Consider the following 19,090-nt stretch of genomic DNA (forward strand, 5'->3'; position numbering starts at 1 on the left):
GCTTGAATTTAGGATCAGTTAATAAAAAAATTCCAGCAAAATTACACTGCAGATCCTTTATCTTATTTTTTTGTAACACTTTGGTCCTTTATCTTTTTTTGGTAACAATTTGGTCCTTTATCTTTATTTTTTTGTAACACTTTGATCCTTATCTTATTTATTTATAAAAAATAAAGGACCAAAGTGTTACAAATAAAATAAGATAAAAGACCAAATTATTACAAAAAAAATGGACTAAAATGTTACAAATCAAAAAAATAAAGGACTAAAGTGTTACAAATAAATGATAAAAAGTGTTACAAAAAATCAAAATGTTAAAAAAAATAAGATAATATAATTTTGCTATTACATATGATGATGATAAACTTGAACTCAAATGGTACGAGTACGGCCAAGATAGTTTCACATGCACTTGCAATGTTACTAGTATTTATTGACTTAAATTACTGTGCTGTTGTTCTTTAACATGTAGTATATCAACATTGCTTATACAAGGAAATGTCAAATATGTAAGAACATTAGTTAACAATAGTTATCACCTGTATCCATTCATATCTAACTATTGCATCACTGTGTACTCAATAAGAACTTTTGTTTTGACAGTTAGGTTATTGAAATTTAATGTCTACATTGAGTTGTTAACTGGAATAATTGTTTCTACACTTACTCTTGGATACACATACTGTAGTCTATTGAATAAAAAACTTAATTTAGTAGTAGCAAGTGCAGAATAGAATGCACTATAGACAATAAAGAACATGCACTAGCGGAAAAAAGAACATTTGATAGAAAAGCTCACACATAAAACTTGAACTTTTATTACAAACTAAAAATATGTATATTTTTACATTGTTGATCATATGCCTAGAGCACAAATGTTGAGTTTGTGATTCAACATAACACTGTTTGAAATTAAGCATATTAATGTAACTATAATAATGTAAAATAAGACTCTAATGTAAGCATAGAAATAGATATTCATACTAACTCATTCATAATTAAGACAATATTGAAAAATACCCAACAATAAACTACAATTTGACATACATTGCCTAGGACTTTACATTTTCAATCTCTTCCTCGAACTCCTTGTCCTCAGCATCTTTTGCCTCCTCCTTTGATGTGTCCTCTCCACTAGTCCCTTCTTTTTTCTCTGCCTCTTCCTTACGGCTTCTAAGTGCTTGGATCAACCTCTCCAATAAGGTCTCAACATCTTCATTAGTTACCTTAGGCATCAAGTTTTCAGCAACATCAGCTCGTATCATATTAGTCTCTTCCAACAAAGACCGAATCGTCTCGAACAAAAAATGAGATTCAAGATTCAGATAATTCATTGCCAATATTTTGAATCCATCAAAACCACAATAAGACAATTCAATATGCATATCCATTCGTCCTCGACGAATTAGAGCATGATCGAGTCTCTCGGCATAGTTAGTAGTAAATATAATCAATCTCTCCCCAGGACTAGCTGACCAAATCCCATCAATGAAATTCAACAATCCAGAAAGTGTTACCTGACTAATTTTTTGGTTCTCTATTGCAGCTTCTGATTTTAACTCATGCAGAGAAGCAACAACTTGATTCATATCCTTCTTCACCTCTTTTTCTTTACCATTCTCCAAATTTGTCTTCCTCTGACCGGTAAGATCGAGCGAACAATCAATATCTTCAATAACAACAACCGACTTACTCGTAATTCCAATCAAAAGTTTCCTTAACTCTGCATTTATTTTCACATTAGTTAACTCAATGTCATATATATCATACTTCAAAAAATTTGCAATAGCAGCTACTAATGATGATTTTCCTGTTCCTGGAGGACCATATAGCAAATAGCCCCTCTTCCAAGGTTTACCAATTCTTGCATAATATTCTTTGGACTTACTGAATCTAATAAGATCATCAACAATCTCTTTCTTACTTTTTGGATCCATTGCAATTGTTTCAAAAGAAGCTGGATGTTCAAAAATCACACGACTCCATTTAGCTTTGCAATTTGTGTAAAGTTTTCTTTGCCTCTTACTTAAACCAATGTTCTTACCTTGTTCCAAAACATGGTTAAGGTAAGATTTTGTAACAAAATCACGATGTCCGCGGTGAAACATGAGATTGTAATATCTTTTGTCCTTAGGAGGGCGGAACGAAACAGATTTTGTTTGGGAAACTATTTTTCTTAGACTCCAAACAACCTTAATGCCTTCAAATTCATCATGAAACTCTTCTCTTTCATCTGTCTTTAGAACTAAAGAATTTTTCACAAATTCACCTTGGAGTTTCTTTGATTGATTGGTGGATTTGGATGTTAAGTAGTGATCAATGACAGAGAAAGCTTCATTGATTTTCTTGAAATCACCAATGTACTCAAAGAATCTAACCTCAACATAAGGGTCAAACAAGCTGGCTAATTTGTTTGAGATTTTTTTTATGAAATCATGAATTTGATATGGACAAAACTTTTGAACCATAGCCCAGATAAACAATATGCTTGCAAGTTTTGAACCAGTTAGATCCCAAATTTCACCCATGTTTGTTTTTCTTTTTTCTTTCTTTTTCTTGTGTTACTTTTCTTCTTTGTTTAAACCTGTTGATTTTTTATATAGAAAGTTAATGATCATTTGTCTCGTGAGTTTGTTACTATGGATCATGAGAAAACATAATCATGAGATGTTGAATCATCAAACAGACATGTTTATTCATAATACTGTAACTAGATAGCTTGGACTTTGACCACATGCAAAAATAGTAGTCATACGCGCACTATTCGTTTTGTGATGTTAATTTTTTTATATGTGAAGAATTTTATAATTTTCAATTAGTGGTATTCTCAACAACAAATAAATCAGTGATGTGATGATATTATAATTCGTTGCAAATAAGTGCTAGTGTACGATCTACATTGCTTGTAGAAATAAGATGTATGATATTATCATGATTTGTTTTCCTATTTAATTATAATTAGGAGACCATTATAAATATATTTCAGAGTTAGTACTTGGACATTTTTGTCATCGCCATAATTATAATTCGAAGTATTTTTCCCCCTCTTCTCTCTTTATGTAAAATTAAATAATTTCAACAACATCCGTCTCTTCAAAGGAAAAGATAAAATAAAAAATGGCAGATACACATATTTTCCAATTACAGGCCTCTCATACCTGTGTAAGCCTGAAAGGAACAAGCTCGGGTTTCTCCAATTGCAAACCTTTGTCAAATAAACAACTGAAATCAACATGAACACAATCACCGCTGGTAGAATAAAAAAGAATGTTTTCACCGTGCCGGTCACCCAGACCCACAATATGCCCAACCATGGACCAAACAGCAGTCGTGTGAGCATATGCAACACGTGCCCTGAACCACACAGCAGGCTCAGAAAATGTTGTCAAGAACCATTTGTGAAAAATAGGAGGAAACATCGGAAGAATTTTGTCCTTCAGCATCACATCCTCTGGCATTTTACCTTGGCATTGATCATAAATTCGCTTAATTTGAGGATTTGTTTTCTGACAATCAAACTTTCCACAAGTAATATATATGTCTTGAAGAATTTGTCTAAGCCCACGAGTGTGGGGTACCCACTCTACCAGACCACAGTCCTCAGTCAGAGGAACCACAGCAAATGTGCGAATATATAACTTCCTTCTACGACTTTCAGGATATTTGGAAAGCAGTCTGTTAATCATTGCTGTGAACTCCATCATGCGAGCATCTTTGCGGAGGTCATCCTTGGGTTTGCAGAGAAACGGGCGCTCAACGCCGTCACTGCCCAGTAGAATGATCTGAAATACAAAGGCATTCATTAAGAAGATGGTACATAAAGAGATACCGAAGAGTAGACAACAATAGTATTCAGTTAAGTTCTACTGAAGACGAGACCTGCCCAGTATCTTATGTTCTTAACCAAATAGTTTAATATGAAAAATTAATCACCACATCAATCACAGAATGGTCTGGCTGTTGGAGTTGGTACTTTGATCTTTGCAATGAGGTTGGAAATATAAGGCTGCATCATCCTGATCCACACAGTTGGGTGCTTAGATAACCCACACAGTTGGACGCAACCCTTACAAAAACTGAACATCTTTTTCTAAAAGTTGGGTGCTTAGATAACCCGCACATCATCCTGATCCACACAGCTCTTATATGCAATGCAACCACTCTCCTCTATTCAGAGAGAGACCACATAATGCTTATACAGCTAGCTACATTTTCTCAGTAGAGTCAAGTCAGCCTCTCATTAATGTACATATGCAAAAATGGTTACTAATTATGGTCCTGTTTGTTTAGGATTTTTTTAAAAATGGATTCTATAGTGTTACATGATTTTGTGTAAATAAAAATTTACAAAGAATTTTTTTATAAAAGATTCAAATAAAAATTTGGTTTGAATAGTTATTCTTAAAATGTTATTTTAGGTATTTCATGATTTTATAAGCAAAAACAATATGGTAATTTGGTCTTATGAGTTATGATGCTACTCATTTGAAATTATGTGGGAACCAAACAAATGTTGAACCACCATACACATAAACAAAATTAACTGCCTACTCAAGAATCAAAGAAAAACTAAGGAGGCATATTAAGGGAGAAATTCAGTAATAGCATACTTTCTTAGGCCGCTGAAGAGATGATAGAATTTCAGCCTCGTCAGCAATGCCTGATATAGTAGGAAGATCTGTGGCAGAAAATATATTAGACATAAGTGAATCACCCAGATTCCCATCATATGCTGGAAGATTTACGGTAAGAGATTGCTGAATTGGCATTATAATTCCCAGGGGCATCATCCTCTTTAGAGCACTAAATTCAGTAGAGAGATTAATTGTCCTTGCTCTTGACTGGCCGGCATGGAAACATAACTTGATCAAATGATCAATCAGGCTAGCAAATTGACCAAACAAAATGTTCTCATTACTTCCTGGGCTGAAACCTTTACGTGCAAGTTGTATGATTTCAGCTGCTGCTTCGCGCCTTGAACGAACAGTGGATTTTGAAACTGCAGCCATAATCCATAGGCCCTGTTGTGGGTACTGGTGGAGAACAGAGGTAATGATAGCTTTGACTAGCTTAACAATATCGGCATTTTGATGGCAAATTCTTGAAACCAATTGAGGTAGCACTGTCAACCAATGGTATTTTGGTAAATCCTTCAAACAGCCTCCCATAACACTCTCTATCTACCAAAGCAAAAGACAACACAGTAATTACTATAAATGCAGAAAGTAGTGAACAAAAAGCATGTCTACGTTTTGTAAAAAAACAAAAGAAATATCACTGTATTGAAAAAAGGAAACGAAGAGAGAAGAAAATTTCTCCACCCACCTTCTTATGCACAACCTTTAAATCCTTTTTTGACGAACCACTTCTTAGATACATGCTTCCAAAGTCAAACCATAGGGTTAATAACCTTGGAAGTGCCTGAAATAGATTCTTGTGTCCCCTGTGAAGTCCCCTTGCATAGAATAACAGCACGTCAGGAAGATAAGACCACCAACTCCACTCATTATTTAAGTTTGAAGGAACTAGTCTAGGGCCAAGTTCAACATTCTCCTCCTGGCGTTTCCTGGCATCAACAAGTACTTCATCACAATACTTGGCCATATAGAAGTACCCTTTCTCCCATTTAGGTTGCAGTTCCTTCACCCTGGTATAAAGACTTATTATGGCTTCCTTCTGTTTCTGCCCAGTGTAATGAGTCCACCTTGAGTACAGAAGAAGGGTCTTTGCAATGTCTCTGTTCTCATTTGGAGCTTGACTTTCACAAACAATAGGTGGGGGATTCAGTGGTACAAGGGAAAGGCTAGTAATAGATGAAATTGCAGCAGCGCCTAAGACCTCAACAGGCATGTTCAAGAGAGACTGTTGCAGCACTGCTATGGCACCATCAGACCGACGGGTGCTCCAAAGGAGTTTTGCTTTTTCCATTTGGATGTTAGGTGCACCGGAGGCCTGGGCTTCTAAAATTGCTCTGTTGGCTGTTTCATAATGACCAGCCAAGCGACATAGTTTTGAATATTGAAGCCAGCAGTTGCCAACTTGAGCCCCAAGACCACTTGCACCAAAAATCAATCTCCTGAAAGCCAATAGTGGCTCCCTAGCCCAGATTGATGATTGTGTAATTCGAAGTCGATTCTCCCAGTTGTCAACTAATTTAGAGAAAGCTGGATCATCTAAATGAAATGATTTTTCTAAGAAAGAGTCATCTCCCAGAAGAGTATGGAAGTCCTCTAATTCCCGTAGAAAGTGAAGTTTTACAACAAATGGGTAGGCCCGCGTGTAAGAATCCATTCCTGCAGCAGCTAGGGAAGCAATTAGTGACATCTTCGTTAAAGCAATTTTCTCGTCAACTGAGAAGTGGTCCCTCTTCATCATTGCCTGGAGAATCTTTGCGACATTCAAGTCAAATGAAGCATTACTTTCCGAACTACTGCAAACTAAACTGTCATCTTCAGCTCCACTAAGGTACTCATCCATCAAATCCCACCTTCCAAGCCTCCAGGCAGCCTGAACACCTTGCATGCACCATGCTTTCTTGTACTGAGGAATCCTAGAAACTAAACCATCAACATGAGTGACCATGGCCTGAAGGTGGCACATGTTTAGTAAACAGTTAAGGACATCTGAATGCCTCTGAACTGAGGTTGGTTCCATCTGCAAAGCTTGTTCACAAGAAGTTAAAACATCAGCCCAATTCCCAGCCTTTTTGTTTATTAATAGCTGATCTTGTAACCTCAAAGATTTACTTAAACATGACAAGCCAGATAGTCCATCAGGCTCATCCAAACAGCTGTATATTTCCATAAGATGTGAAACATCTTCATCTTCAAAGATACCACTCCTCTCAGCAGCAGGGTTGAAAGAGCCAGACTTTTCCCTTACATGGGACTCAAAGTACATCAACGGCCTTGCATAAGCCTGACACCTAAAGGAAGCCCTGGCAAGAGTCACCTTTGGAATCGCAGATAGAAGCTCTGAAACATATTTACATTGTACAATGAGTTGGTCCTGGTCTGTCAAGGAAACTGGACTTTGATCCTTTGACTTTTGCTGTTTAGAAACAGATGATTGAGAAAGGGAAAGAGCAAGTTCTTGCTCAACATCATCAACCCACTGTCCAAGATTATCAAGTAGAGTGAACACGGATTGAATACAAACTTCACTTTGACCACCACTAAATCCATGAACCGAAGCTCCGCTGTTCTCTGATGCAGCCGCATCAAGAACAGATAGGATTTCCTGTGCTATGCTGTGGCGTCCCTCCTGAGTGCCATGACAGACCGCACTAAGAACCAGGTAGGGAAGCAAATATATTGCTGTTTGCATATCATGGCGTACAATACCTTGACAAGCATTAAAGATGCTTGCACGAGATCCAGTGGCATGCAAGGTCAGTTTTTTTATCCAAGAGAAAATCCATCTTCTAAATGACATAGATGGGTGGTAAATAGGGCCAGCAGAGGTTGAGTCCGCTACATTAGGAAGCTGAAACTTAGATGTTAAACATGGGGCTATTATCTCTTTCACATAATTAGAAAACCTATCCCATAATTTCTGGCCCCTATTATTAATCTCGTTACCACCATTGGTAGTCCTGATCTTAGTTGAAGCATTCTCATCCAGTGACGCCTCACAACCAGCAAACTTAGCAACTCCTGTATAGCTAATGCAGCAGAGTCTTGAATACCAGTATCAGGTGCAGATCTAAATGCCCGAGCTAGATGTTTGTGGATCAGCTCAAATATGAGGTCATCATCAGAGCATTGAATTTTGAAACGTTGACATGAGAAACCTTTTACCTTAGCAGGGTCAACAGCACCAAGGGCTCCAAGACAATCAGCACAGACCAACTTCAACTGCTGCCCAACTGCGGTCCTTGATTCTTCTGCACATCCTCTTAATAACGATGTGATCAGAGAACTCAAAACATCCAAGTCTGAATCAACTTCGGCAGTGATTAGATCTGTAATATCCTTCCATCTCAAGTTCAGAAGCTTGCGAAGTTCACATGCTACCATGTACCTCACATTTAAGTTCTCGTGATTTAAACCATCAACCACATCTCGTAGTTGATCTTTCAAAGCCATTGTCCCACGAGCATCCTCAATTTCTTGGTTCACTTGCACCAATGCAGGTATACTGGGCAGTGGGGGGAACTCAGATATATGCTGCTTTAGGATAACCCTATTCTTAAAAACAAGTTCTTCTAGAATTTTTACCACTTTGTCCAAATGTATTGAGGGATTTTCTTTGTCTCTTTCCAAGAAGGGAAGAAGAGAAGCAAAAACTTGAGAAATTATATGCTTAATGCTAGATGGTGAAACTTTAGCTAATTGCTTTATGAAAAAATGCAAGACAGACAGCCCCTCCATTTGCAGTGATTCTTTACCAACAGCATGCAAGAGAAGCACCATCAGTTTTGGCACATGCGTATTAAGATTAGAACCCATCATTCTAATCAGCATCTCAATTCGGTTTAATGCTTGCTTACAAAGCAAAAAATCATCAGAACGGAGCATTTTTTTGTTTATGATGTTAAGAAGGCGAACAAAATCTTTCCTCAAAAAGCCTGGAAGATCTTCTGCACCAGTAAGAACTTTAGCAATGTCTTTAATCATCTGAGGTACTCTAGCTAATCTGTCAACAAACAGAAGAATAAGTGAAGGACATACAAAGCTCATGTACCCTTTGTTAGAAATATAATATAAAAATCATTTGTGTCTCTTCAACTAACAGGTTGAACTTTTGGAATAATTGGTTCACCGTTCATGATATGGTATCAAAGCATTTATAACCAAGATTTATAGAGCCCGGTCCTTGCTCACCCCATCCATATTTTTTATAAAAAACAGTTGAATGTGAAGCTTAGGGTTGAAGAGTCTATTTGTTGTCCGTTCTTAGAGCACGAAGGCCTCTTACTTGAGAGGGAGTGTTAAAAACAAACATATATAATTATTCATATGACTTCACCTAACAACTAAAGCTTTTGGAATTGTTGGTTCGTGCACTGTTTTTTTTTTTTTTAATGGCAGTTCATGACACTGTCAATTACAATTACTTTGTTTCTTGTTAGTGCTCTGTTACTATAAGTATGGGACCTTCTTTTTACTTATGACGGAAGTTAATAGGAGTATAATGAAAGAAATGAATATGTGGAACTAACTATAATTGCTAGGCAATACCCATAGTGAAATAAACCAGTTTCTGGTAGTCAATGATGAGTGAATAAATACAATTAAATAACACTCCCTTTGGTCCTTACTATAATAAATACAATAAAATTGCTTTTTAGATTCATGGAATGATTAATGTATCTGGTCCATTTTTTAGACCAAATACATCAATCATTCTATGAATCTAAAAAGCAAATTTTTTCTTATATTAAGGACCAAAGGGAGTAATTGCCGATTTATTATTATTATTATTATTATTATTATAATAATAATAATAATAATAATAAAGTATATAACCCTTAATATAGCTAAATCTGAGGCAACAGCAACATTTTTTCTGAGACAAACATGAATTCCAAATATTACTATCCAGATTTTACAGTTGCCACTTGCCAACCACAATGTGATCAACAAAGTGCATCCAGGAAAAAAGTGCAATCAAGTTTCAGAAGTCATCTACTTACCTTTTGCTTATCTCATCTGAATCACTATCATCCGTAAAACATACAAGTTCATCTAGAAGAGACGGTAAAGCAGCTATATATATTTCCTTCCTGTCAAAACCAAAATGTGCATGGTAAAACTGCAGAGCAGAAAGTAGCTGTTGGTCATCAGTTTGATGAAGAGCAAAAGCAAGCACTTTTGGCAGCCAATCAACTATCAGAAGCGCCACAGGGTTTACTGGAGGGTTTGGTGGAGGGTTTTGTGGAGGGTTCACACACTTGGCCAACTCATTTAAGGTGGTAACCGCTTGACTACTATACTGCTGAGCCACCACAAGCTTTGGGAGAACAGAAGGAATCATTTTCTTGACCAGTTCTCTAGTCTCAACACCAAAAACAGCTTCTGCAAACTCACTCACTAAGACCGGGCGGCTGGCAAGTCTCTCAGAGAGATAATCGTACAGTTCATTACGAATATGAGCATTTTTAGAAAGAATTAGTTCAAGACCTCCTTTAAGATGGAAACAACAAGATTTGTATATTAATCTTGACGCATTCATTTTCACATTCACATGGTTGCTATCAAGCTTATCAACCAACAGTATAAGAGCAGATAAGAACAGTTTGCTACCTATATCAACAGAAACCATTATTCTGCTGTACATTCCATTAAAGTCTCCAAAATATGTGGACTATCGGTGTCTATCATGCCATGTTTAACTGTATCCAAAAAAATTTGCTCCTTGCTTTTGTCTGCATCTCCAGCAAATATTAAACTCAAAATATGGTCATCCACAAAGGAACTAATATGACCGCAAAATGCATCTCTTAATTCCTTGCTCCTACAAGTCAATAGATATTTTAGACATTTTATCCATTCAAGCCTTTTATTGAGCAGAATATCGGGGGCACCATGTGCAAGGATGCGACGAATAACTTTCACACAGGAAATCTGGACATCCTCTGATGATTCATCAAAAAGAAGATTAAAAAATAAAGATTGCAGCTGCATGAAACTAGAGTCCAAACTAACTTGTGCATCTGCTCCACACATATCAGATCTACAATGATTGGAGGATGCCACTCATTGTGATTGCGAATAATTTTTTTATCGCATTTTGAACAACTGAAACCTTGAATTAAATGTTCTATCGTCCAACTCGATATTTCACTTTTCCTCTTTAGAAATAAGTTGCATTCGTTCGTTGGCAGACCAGATACAGCTCGTCTGCATCCATAAAGGCATGACAATAGGCCAAGAGATATAGGAAGAAGTTTCTTCGCCTCTTTATCTGTTCTTAAGTACCTGCATATTGTATGTAGAGATGTAAACAACCAGAAGATTTGTCCCTCCATTTTATTCAAAAGAAAAAACTTTCATCCTTATACTTACTTCCATGCTACCCGGAAACTTACAAAGAACTAATACATTACTGGGAAAAAAACAAAATAGAAACTGCTTAACAATAAAGGGCAGCCATCATAAATTTGAAACAGTGAAACCTATTTAAAACCAAATCATTTATAGGATGGGCAACTCACTAAAAGGAAAAATATTCTATCATTTAAAAGTTTGTGGTTCATAAACTGAATCCTACTGGACTAAATAAGATTGAAAAGCAAGTTCCATGTGCATACGTGATGATTTTTGAACAGAAAATCCATCCTAGGATACAGATCCAACAGTTCAAAGGAAAGAAATTAACTTAAGAATATAATCTATGAATCAGCTCCTGCAATTCAGACATTGAAATTAATATTTGAGAAACTGAAGTTATTCATACGCCTATATTCAAACTAACCAAACGACAAATCTGACATGTTATTGAAATCTGTATGCAAAAGCAACCACACAGTTTGCTTACTCCATCCTTTTAAAGACGGGAGGTGATATATCAAGACCAGACCACAAAACCATCACTGGCATACTAATAGCTGCTTCAGTCCTGACTTCTTCAGCTTCATCATGAAGACCCAAATCTAAAACTTCAAGAACAACTTTACTGCTCAAGCTTGGACCTAACATCGATAATACTTGAAGAGAGAGACATTTAGTTTTCCATAGCAATTGATTATCAATAACAAGGAGCGTATGAGTCCAGGGAAGTTTAAGCCCAACAAGCAAAAGGTCCACATGGCAATTCCCATCTTGTAATGTGTTGTTCTCTTTGAAAGAGGCACCTGATTGAGAGAAGTCACAAGTGACATAGATCAGGAGCATGAAATAGCAGACACCACGAACATGAAGTTTAAGTAAATTAAAGGATATATCGAGAAAAATCAGTTAGGCCCCCATATTTAGTTGCTTATTAACATATTTTCCCTCCAAGAAAAACCTAAATCACCCCTCACTTAATATGCAGAAGGGGACAAGAGGACGGTACCATAAATCTAGAATGTTATTAGCAACAAGATATTAAAGAACCCTTAAAACGAGCCATGATTGGCAAATGGTGGACTGGGCTTGGCTGTACATTATATTTAACAAGGGTCTCAATATTTACATACACATTGGATAACAACTCCACATGCAATATATTATTTGAAAGAACAAACTACTTTATTTCCAAATCAATATTATTTTCTGTTCAAGACATAAGTGGCAGTAGGTGAGAGAGGCTAAAAACGATTGTTTATTTACAAAAACTTATACCTGCCAAAATCCAAAGAATGCAATTTTGACCATTGAGAGAATGATAAGAATGCTAGCAGTCCTTATAATTTACTTGCCACCAAAGAAAATCAGATGCAAAGTAATGTAATCTAATCACCTAGGAAGAAGTATAATATCTTTATGCTAAGGAAAAAGTAGATGTTAACTCACAGAACCAATTAAGGTAAGGTCCAAAACTTACTTTTCAAAAGCAGTACGCTATGAATTCCTTCTAGGTAGGTGGAAATATCTACAGTAATCGAATTTCCTTGTTTCGCCTATAAACACAGACAACTTAGTTTATTGGAAAATAAACAAATTATGTGATAAGAATTTGCAACGGTTGCCTACCTACCTGCTCAGCTATCCAAGAAAGCCATGCAAGCATTTGCTGAAAGATTCTGACAGACAGATCACTCTCTGGATAAATAGAGAAGGCAGCGCATAGAATGCTAAGTGCAGATAAAGCAATATCTGGCCTCAAAGAACCGGATCCAACAGCCGGTGCATTTAATGATTGAACAAATGATAAGAGAGATTTATTCATATGGTTAGCATACTCTTCTACTGTTTGGCAAGTAACTATACAACTATATTTGAGTTCCACCTCAATACTGGCATCTGCAAAATCAATTTCTTCATTTAATTTTTGGCGTTTGATCTTAAGATTATCCATATCCTGAATGGACCTCTTTTGTCCATGCCTAATGCTTTCAATTGACTTGTTTTCATTTGATCAAAGGGCTACATTCTTATTGTTTCCTTGGATTACCCCAAAATGATGTGGACCAAGAGTAGATACAGCTACTTGAAAGCACTCTATCGAAGGCAAACATGGTTCCAGATGACAGAGTGCAGATATGAGATGCTCTGGCTTCCACACATGAGGGGGGCAAACTTGAGTAATTCTAACATAAGCACTGCATAGTGCCACCTGAAAAGAATATATTAAGTCCTCTTGATCAATTCCCTGCTTCAAATCTATAAACTTGTAGAAAGTATCTATAAAATGGGGTAAAACTTCTATGAATAGCTCTATAGTTAACTAAGCTGTTCTAACAAAAAAAAGTAAGTATCAATGTTAACCTTAAGTTGCTGGCTTTTGGTTCTCCATAGTGATCCAAAGAATACACCAACCAAATCAGCTGCTGTTAATTTAACGATATCTTCTGGACAGCTAGAGTGGAGTGTATTGAGGCAAACACCCAACGATGAATCATAAGTCGTGTTTCTGCAGGTGAGCCCCATCTTAATCTTAATGTTGTACATTGTAAAAGACTTTGAAAAAAATATATTTAGTTTGTTTTGTTTGTATACATTAATTTCAAAACATAATAATAATAATAATAATAATAATAATAATAAGGCTAAATTGCACTTTTGGCCCCTTAAGTTTCAGAAAGTTGCGATTTTGGTCCCCTATATTTCAAAATAGCACTTTTGGCCCCCTAAGTTTCAGGAAGTTGCAATTTTGACCCCCTATGTTTTAAAATAGCACTTTTGGCCCCCTAAATTTCAAAAAGTTGCTATTTTGGCCCTATGTTTCAAAATAGCAATTTTGGCCCCCTATGTTTACCCCTTTTGCAAAATGAAAGTTCAAGACACTTTTCTAAATGGAAGTTCAAGACACTTTTCTAAATCAAAATGACATAACAAATCAAGTCATTACATATATGAAGTCATTACATAATTAAAAAGACATAACAAAAAGCACGAAGAGTTTTCAATTTCCATTGTTTCCTATTTTTGGATTTGGAATTAGGTTTTTTTTTTACGTATAGTGAAAAATCCTTTTGAATAAACGTCACGAAGTATTTGGTTAATTCTTTAGGATTTGAGATTATATATGTGTGTTAGTGAAAGAATAAATTTTTTTTTTTTGAACGTAGTGAAAGAATAAATTTAAAGCATGTGACTTCTTCCTTTTATTTTTTTATTCTTTTAGTTTTTTTAATTATAAGATGACAAAAAAATGTTGACGTGGCAGCTGAGTCACTTAAGTGACTTTGCCATATCAACTTTGACTCGATCAAAATTGACCTTTTGCAAAAGGGGTAAAGATAGGGGCCAAAAGTGATATTTTGAAATATAGGTGGCCAAAATCGCAACTACTGAAACTTAGGGGGCCAAAATTGCTATTTTGAAACATATGGGGCCAAAATCGCAACTTTTTGAAACTTAGGGGGCTATAAGTGCTATTTTGAAACATAAGGGGCCAAAATTGCAAGTTTCTGAAACTTAGGGGACCAAAAGTGCAATTTAGCCTAATAATAATAATATAATAATAATAATATAATAATAATAATGTAATAAAAGTAACAGTTTAATCAAAAAGGAAACAGGCTTTTATAAGAAAAGCATTTTTGAGGGGCCTAACCATAGTGTACTGTTAAAAGGCCATTCATATGAGAAGAAAAAAAGCAAACATATCCAAACCTGAAACAAGGAAGCCCCTCCTTGTCCAAATTCAAGATAGTAATTATTGAGCGGATTAAATTCTGACGAGGAATTAGTTCATAGTCTGTCACTGTTGCAATGATGTGTACAAAGTCAAAGCATGCCTTCCAGAAAAACATAAATTGTCAGACAATTGGTATCGTTTCTGATAAAATATATGTAAAATAAGGTGGAAATACTTGAATTTCAAATTTTCATCAACCATCACCCACCATATGCAGATCAGAATCCCCATAGCATAAAAGAGAACACGCGGAAGAAACAAAGGAAGCATGGATCAATCCTTCAACATAGAGTGTTCCTTCAGTTAGACATTTACTGATAAGCTTCAAAATCCAAGTTGCAAAAGGTCGCAACCTGCTTTTGCCACTCAGGTCAATCAATAAACCACAACCATCAATTGGTTTATTGGTTGGTGGAAGATCTTCAATTCCAGAGAAGCACTCAGAAAAACACTTAATCATCACCTTAGAGGATCCACTCCCACTGAGCGAAGCCGCGTGTAAAACATCTATCAATGTGAAAACAAAATAAAAGCAGTTACCAACAGAAACAGCAGTACCCGAAATTAGTCACCATAAATAAGGCCTATTTGGATAAACAACTTAATTAAACACTCCTAGCATAAGCACCTATCATATAAGTGCTTATGTATAAGTTATTTCCATAACAAGATAAAATAAAGTTAAACTGTATAAATAGTCTGAAAACAAATTACAAATATGTCATAGGTTGTTTCCACAAAATGTCTCACACAAAAGCTTATGTAAGTGGATAAGTTCAAATAAGTCAATCTTCAATCGGCTGTCATATAAGCTAGTTTTCATAAGCTATTTTATAGAACATAGAACATATGAAAATAATCTGAAAACAGCTTATGGATAAATTATAAGCTGTTTTCTTAAGTTCTCCCAAACAATTTGACACAAAAACTTATGTAAGTAGATAAACTCAAATAAGTCAATTCAAAAGTAAATAAACTCGAATGCCTAAACGAAATTAGTAATACTATTTGATTTGATTGAATTGAGTGCATATGCATTCATAATTATTTATACTAGTTAGTTTAGTACTACCTTCAATTAGGAACATGGAATCAACAAAGAACTGTCTATATGAATCTCGAGCACCGGAGCGAAGCAATGATAAAAGCGAACCAATAGCTTGAAAGAAAACACCATAACAAGATCTGGAAAAAAAAATGAAGTAAATGAGAAACAGAATAGAGTAAAAAAAAAAAAGCGTAAAAAAAAAGTAAGGAAAAAGATAGACCGATAAAGAGGCTCAGCGAAAAAAGGAAGTAAACGAGCAATGATTGGTAAAATAGCGGTTGCTTTGCCGTGATAATACACTCCGGGGAAGTTTATCGATGTGCGAGTGATGAGTTTCACAACCGCAATCACTTCTCTATCGTTTCCTGCATCGATTATTGAGTGATTAATTAATCGATAGTGATAATGATGAATTGATGATGATGAAGAAGAAAAAAGAGTAGGTTAGGTTACCGGAGGAATTAGGAAGGACGAAAGAATGGAGAAGATTGGGGAGAACGGCACGGAAACTGAGTTCCAAAGCGTCGGTGTCGTCGGTAGGGTTGTTTGGAGTGGAGGAGATGTTATGCGTTCTCGAAGTTCGTGCAATAAGCTAGTTAAGTTTGCTCTTGCCATTTTCTCTGCTCTAACTAACTAACTAACTAACTAACTAACTAACACTTCTCTGGTTTTGATTATTGCTATAATACTCTCAGTCACTGTGATATGAATGGTGATGGTGATGGTGATGGTGACGGATTGATGGTGATTAATCATTCTATTCAACTTCCCTCCCAAAATGCTCTTTGCGGTTTCAATTTTGCTTGTTTTATTTCTTGCCTTTTTTTTTCCTTTCTTCAACACTGTGACCATGGACCTGGATCTCATCGAGAGTTTGGGCCTAGATTATACCTTACTGCAGAAAATTTCTCATCCCACCCTCCCTCTTTCTCGCCTACCCTCCAAACTTCCCAGTTTGCCCCTCATTTGTTGACTTCGGAAAACAGAAACTGAATTTTTCTTGCCTACCCTCCGCTCGCTAGTTTTCTGAAAAACAAGTTTCTGGTTAATTCGGAAAATAGAAACTGAATTTTTTAAAAACTTAAAAAATTCAGTTTCTGCGTTCCGAATTCTGGAAATTTCGCAGAAAATCATTTATATTAAAAATAATTTGCATTAATAAAATAATTATATTAAAAATTTATATTAAAAATAATTATTGCAAAAATAATTTTAATAAAATATAATTTATTTATTTTTTATGACCGAAATTTCACCGACACTTTTAACGGCTAAGATTCCACCGACACTTTTAATGGCTGAGATTTCACCTTTATCTCGTTGTTCAATGATTTTAACTGAGTTAAAACATTCATCTTTAAGAAACTGTGTTGTTCAATGATTTTAACTGAGTACATATACACGTATATATAATAGGTTTTGGTTAATTTCAGCCACATAAAAAGTGTTGGTGGAATCCATGCCATTAAAAGTGTCGCTGGAATCTCAGCCATTAAAGGTGTCGGTGTAATTTCGGCCATTCAAAGGTGTCGGTGCAATCTCGGCCATTAAAAGTGTCGGTGTAAATAAATTATATTTTATTAAAATTATTTTTGCAATAATTATTTTATTAATGCAAATTATTTTTAATATAAATTATTTTATTAATGCAAATTATTTTTAATATAAATGATTTTCTGCGAATTGCCAGAATTCGGAACGCAGAAACTGAATTTTTTAAGTTTTTAAAAAATTCAGTTTTTGTTTTCCGAATTAACCAGAAACTTGTTTCTGAACAAACTAGCGAGCGGAGGGTAGGCAAGAAAAATTCACTTTCTGTTTTCCGAAGTCAACAAATGAGGGGCAAACTGGGAAGTTTGGAGGGTAGGCGAGAAAGAGGGAGGGTGGGATGAGAAATTTTCCTTACTGCATGCATCCTAACTATTGTTACTCGCACTTCCTTGAGTTATGGAAATTGAGTGTTAACTTTTGTTTTTCTTTTTGTCAATTGTATATTTGGTCCCTTATGTTTATTTTACGTTTTAATTTGGTTTTTTACGTTTAAAAAAAGTTTTAAGTTGGTCTTTTTAGTCAAATTTTTGTTTGTATCGTCTATGTGACTAATGTATTTGCGTATGCGGTCAACTTAGGAGGGTACTATATGAAAATTTTAAAAGAATTTAACTCAAAATTTAACGAAAATGACGAACTTATGTTGACATCAATAACATAAGCAACCAATTTGAAACATTGTAAATGTAAGGACCAAATTTAAACTTAAAATAAATATAAGGGATTAAATATGCAATTAAGTCGTTCAATTTGAATAAATATTGAGACATAAGTTATTTAATTCAAATGATAAAATAACTTGTGGTTTGTTAGATTTGAATAGTTTTCTTGAAAAAAATCTGTCTAATCCAATAATGCAATTTGGATTAGATTAGTTTAATCAACTTTTTTTTCTTTCTAAAAACCTACTAATAGTTAGAATCTTGTTAGACACCATGGATACTTCAATTTGATCTTCCGAATTTCAATTGCACAAGTCAAGTAAAACTGCATGCATTTATTATACATTGACTTTCCTTTAAACAAAACCAAGTGAGCTTAATCTATGCATGAGGTTATCACAATATTGGATTGGTCAATAGAGGAAAAATAAGATGCATGCTTATGCAATGGTGCACGGGTATAACTTGATTAGTTGACTAATCCTCAATACATTACATTAGAATTTTTTTTTTTCTATCCCAACAATTTTTACTCTACCCCAACAATTAAAATTGAAATGACAAATATGTCCTCAAATATAATGTAAAACTGTATAAAAAAAAAATTATTATCTACCCTATTTAGAAAAAGTGTACCGGTTTGAGGGGAGGCGCAAAAGAGAGTAAATGAAATAATACATACCGACACACTTATTTTGAAGTGTGCCGGTTTGAAAATGTTACTGAGAATTTTTTTTTAAGTTTGCCGGAATCACTACCTACCGGTACACTTTTGAAAACCGTACCGGTATGTTAAAATTTTGGAAAATTATAACTTACCTACCGGTACACTTTTGAAAATTGGACCGGTATGTTAAAGAATACTGTATTTTACATAAGCATATCCAAGCAAAGAAAAACAGGCATAGCAGCTCATATGAGATTTGTCATTTGACAAAATCTATTCATGGACATTGTTCCAATGTTTCATTCCTATTCATCACCCCACACACACACTCTGACAAAACACAACACTCACACACAAACATGGTGGATGAAACCCCCATTTTCCAATCACAGGATTCATTACTCAACCATCTATCTAAACCCCCATTTTTTT

General features: G+C 35.3%; 1 protein-coding gene and 1 pseudogene across 1 annotated transcript; both read right to left on the reverse strand.

The window, feature by feature from the left end:
• Positions 1 to 341: 341 nt before the first annotated feature.
• LOC123921616 (AAA-ATPase At3g28510-like) lies at positions 342 to 2,565 on the reverse strand. The gene has a single exon (XM_045974243.1). The coding sequence runs from the start codon at positions 2,526 to 2,528 to the stop codon at positions 1,053 to 1,055; it is 1,476 nt and encodes a 491-aa protein (XP_045830199.1). The 5' UTR covers positions 2,529 to 2,565; the 3' UTR covers positions 342 to 1,052.
• On the reverse strand, positions 2,530 to 16,482 carry LOC123921610 (annotated as a pseudogene).
• Between the last annotated feature and the right edge of the window lie 2,608 nt (positions 16,483 to 19,090).

This window comes from Trifolium pratense, linkage group LG1 (assembly GCF_020283565.1).
Source record: "Trifolium pratense cultivar HEN17-A07 linkage group LG1, ARS_RC_1.1, whole genome shotgun sequence".
NCBI lineage: Eukaryota > Viridiplantae > Streptophyta > Magnoliopsida > Fabales > Fabaceae > Trifolium > Trifolium pratense.